At 42.0% G+C, this 4,056-nt stretch overlaps 2 protein-coding genes across 2 annotated transcripts in view; both read right to left on the reverse strand.

Moving 5' to 3' along the window:
- Positions 1–3,021, reverse strand: part of LOC113211432 (myrosinase 1-like) — a 25,846-nt gene extending 22,825 nt beyond the window's left edge. The window contains exons 1-3 of the mRNA XM_052273936.1: positions 2,805–3,021; positions 2,623–2,729; positions 1,466–1,624 (exon numbers count right to left, since the gene is read on the reverse strand). Of these exons, the coding sequence (XP_052129896.1) occupies positions 1,466–1,624; positions 2,623–2,729; positions 2,805–2,952 (414 nt within the window). The 5' untranslated portion in view covers positions 2,953–3,021. The remainder of the gene's footprint in view (positions 1–1,465; positions 1,625–2,622; positions 2,730–2,804) is intronic.
- The window catches only part of LOC127748652 (uncharacterized), a 20,713-nt gene that overhangs the window by 7,179 nt on the left and 9,478 nt on the right, over positions 1–4,056 (reverse strand). The window lies entirely within an intron of this gene.

Below are 4,056 nucleotides of genomic sequence, written 5' to 3' on the forward strand. Positions count from 1 at the left end.
ATCCCTTTCTTGTGTCTACGGGGCAAATTTTAAGGACGACGGGCTTTGCGGGCCGAAGGCCCGTTACATCATTTGATTATGTTCTACAGCAAATCGCGTGACAGAAATGGTCGGGCCGCAGGCCCGACCATCGCCGCCGGCAGGCCAAGCAGGCCCGGCCCCTGCCGAACGGAGTTGCCGGCGCAGCGAAGCAAAGCTGGCAACTTCGTTTGGCGGAAGGGCGGGCCTGCTTGTTATATTACTGTAAATAAGTATGTAACCTTGTCCCTTCCGATAATAATTTCTTCCTGGAAAACCGACAGAGCTAAAGGAAATTCCTTAAAATGTTCACCCATATGGGCCGTGAAATTGCGTATATAATCAAGTAAATGATACTTCACAAAAACTTGGGGCTTTTAAGGCAATTGGCTGAGCGATTAGCGAAGCCCAGTAATCCACTGACCCGAAAAGTTTCATTCTGTTTGTTTGTGTGTTTGTTTGTGTGTCTGTCTGTCCGCATGATAACTAGAGAATAAATTGAGATAGCGTTCTGGGAATTTTAGGGTCGTTTTGTATCAGAAAAAGATAGATCGAGTACAAAGATCAGCATTCTAGCTTAAAAATTGACTTCTAAAAAAATCAAAAAGTACAGGTCGCAAAATGTATTTTTTACAAATATTTTTTTATGGGTTCCCAAGGGGTTACTCGTCAAAGTAGACCCAAAAAACTTGTCCATTTTGTTCTATCTTGTACCGTTTTGGCGCAATGGGGCATTACTTGGCGAAAACAACGTGAAAAAGACAAAATGGTCTATTAAATCGTAAAAAAGGCTTCATGTCACAGAATTGTTAAGGGAGTAACACCTAAACCACAGGTCGAACCACACCCTCTTTTGGGCTTAAGGGTCCCTAGATTTTATAGTATCTCTAAAACGTTGATTTTTACATGACACTCTGTCAAAATTTGACCTTTTAATGAAAACCGTTACCGAACAGCAGTCCCTAGTAAAAAGGTCCCGACAAATGGTTCGAGTATGTCAAACTTTGGGCCCGAAAGGCCCTGTTCCCCTATACCCTCTCCATAAGTCGTCTCGGGTGTCAGCGCCGCAGGCCTAGCTACATGTGCGCCAGGCGCGTCACAGCGTGACAGTGTTTCCTGAGATATCACGAAGCCTGTTACGCGAGACGTGGTCTGGCGTACATATAGCTAGTACAAGGCGAGGTAAAAAATATGAAAAATGTTACAGCAGTTTATATTCAAAATGGCACCTGGAAGGACTATTACAACGCAAGATTTGAAAATAAGCGATTTACGACTTACCCCACTTTGCCGCGTGTTTCATTGCTTCGCAATTGTAAATCATCACTTAGTAATTTCAAAGTAAATGCTTCGTAGTTCAAAAGGATCTAAATACTTCCCAGTTCTGCAATGCATTGTTTTGTAGGCACTACAAAGCAAAACAAGCAAAATTTGTTGAAGTACGTACACTAGCTTGCACAGCCCTCTCGTCCCAGTCGTCCAACGGTGACGTCTTCCCAGCAGCATTTATACCATTCTCTGTTATAAATATCGGAAGTTTTGTTTCTTTGGTCTCGTACCTGTTCTTGATCCAGAGAGGCATTTCGCGTAAGACCCACGAACTGCCCTGAAAAGAAGAATTCCTTTTATAACGGAGTATACCTTTTAACTTACAGTCAGAAGGTCGTTTCGTAGAAGCTTGTCTTCTATCAGGGACATTTTCTAAATAGAAATATGGCTAAAAACTGAAATGTTAGAATTGCACATGTATATGAAGTGTATGGACCCTTTCAGCCCATCCCCAGCGAACTAAACTCTGCCGGGGCGGTGCGCAGCTGGCGCACTTTGGGTTGGCAAGTCGAATTTCACGCAGGCTGCGTACCGGCCCGGAGCTTGAGTTTGGCTCGCGTTGCCTGGCAACAACGCAGTCCTTCAGTCGTGGGAGCATGGGAACAATAAAAAGGGCCTATAAAGTGTGCATGGCATTCATACGTTTGCTCACAATAAAGAGAGTTACTTGACCATTGGAAATCTCGTACGGTGTAGTGGTCGGTGTAGCATCAATACAAGAAGTTCTATTGTTAACAACGCAAATTTTAGCAAGTGCTTTGTGAACTGTGAATGCACTCAAATAGTGAATACCACTGAATTATCACTGAAAATCGACAACTGAAGATATCAATTCCCCAGTAAACCGTGAATACTCACAGTTGGCGCTCCCTTGATTGTGTGAGGCTACACACTTTCTTTACATTTGTTCTACTTGTGTGGAAGTTCAAGTTGAAGTCAAACTGTCAATATTCGTGACACGTCATACCAATCCCCCCGGTCTTTGTTTTTCATCTTCGTGTCCGGCGACCAAACCACATCTGTGGAGCCCCCAGGAACAAAGACACACCCCCATAAGAGATCCTGCAGATAAATCTTTGCTACCAGGCACTCCGCAGATAAGGATTTGTTCGCCGGACACGTCGTCCTCTCCCAAATGTGTACCCAAGCAAGCTTGGAATTATGAGTTAGGACGACCTCCTTGCTAAGGGGCACCAACAACCGCCAATGTAAGTGCAGCAAAAGATCTTGTTGGTCTTCTCATATCATGCAACGTCATTACAAACTAGCACTTACGGGGTCCCCAAAACCTCCAGGCCCTTTGCCACCACCACCCCCACCACCTCCAGACGCACTCGCGTTCTGCCCTCCATAAATGTTGATACCCACGAAGTCGATCCTTCCTGAAAGAAAACAAAGAAAATTGCTGATCCAGAATTGACACGGAAACATCTTCATGCTACCAACCCTTGTTTTACCTTTGATTAACTTTTTTTCCTCCTCGGTGAAGGATCCCCTGAATCCTCTTACTGCTTCAGGATAGTCACCAAAGACCAAAGGATCGATAGTAAGACCAATGCCAGTGTTGACGTTTGCACTCTGGGCAGCCACTATATCTTCCCTCATGTCGCTGGCAGCTCGGAAATAAAGAGGTCCCGAACCGAATCCTACCAAACCTTTTTTGAAAAACAGATAAAATACATCTTTTGGTACATCTTGGATTAGGAAGTCGCACCTTCACCCACGCGGCCACCCAGGCTACCTCAGAAGAGGTTCGCTGGAACCCGTAGTAAGGCCACCGGGGCTCCCGGAGACCGTGCCAACGAAGTTCCATAATTCTGTATCCAAGGATCCAACGTTACTTGATCTTGTATCAGTTACAGAAATTAGAAACATTTACGGAATTTTGTAACATTTTAATCAAATTACAGAATTTTGTTCCCATGTTACATGTTTCCATATCACAAGAGACTGATACAGAATTCTGTATCAAATTTGATACAGAATTCTGTATTATTTTTTAGAGTGCACCGTAACAGTGTTTCGTGAGATATCGCGAAGACATGGTCTGGCGTACATCTACCTAGTTTACCTAGAACACGTCAATGTGACCAACATCCATCTTGATTGTAATGTTCTTTTCCAATCTCTAACATTTAAATAAGTTTTATTTCATTCCTCTATATCACAAGAAAATTTTTAATATCGTTATCCTGCATACGTTGACTAAACCAATCAAAGTTTCCGGGTTAAATTGTGATCGCCAGTTTGACTAAGGGAGGGTGGGGTGGTGGGGCACTTAGTGACACACTCTAAAAAAAAGTTACAAGTTCTAGTATCAATTTTGAAACAAAATTTTGTAACTTTGGATGCAGATTCAAAAATTTGTAATGTTGTGACATTATTTTTAACTGTTTAAAAAAATTGTAACCGATGTACAAACTTCAACAATACAAATGCAAATTTTTGTAGCTGTCGCAGGTTTTTGTAATTATTACAAATATTTGTAACATAGTTACAGTTTGTCCTAATTCTGGTATTATTTTTCGTTAACTTGATATAAAAATTTGTAGTATGGGATGTAACAAAATTTTGCATCCACGCATTACAAATTTTTGTGTCCCAAGTACAAAATTTTGTACCATATGGTTCAGAAATGTGCTGTTGCAGACATCCAAAAAGTACCCTGTTAAAAATGGTTTGTATACAAATTTTATAAAATGTTATAAA

Source organism: Frankliniella occidentalis, unplaced genomic scaffold (genome assembly GCF_000697945.3).
Source record: "Frankliniella occidentalis isolate FOCC.00 unplaced genomic scaffold, Focc_3.1 Scaffold315, whole genome shotgun sequence".
Taxonomy (NCBI): Eukaryota; Metazoa; Arthropoda; class Insecta; order Thysanoptera; family Thripidae; genus Frankliniella; species Frankliniella occidentalis.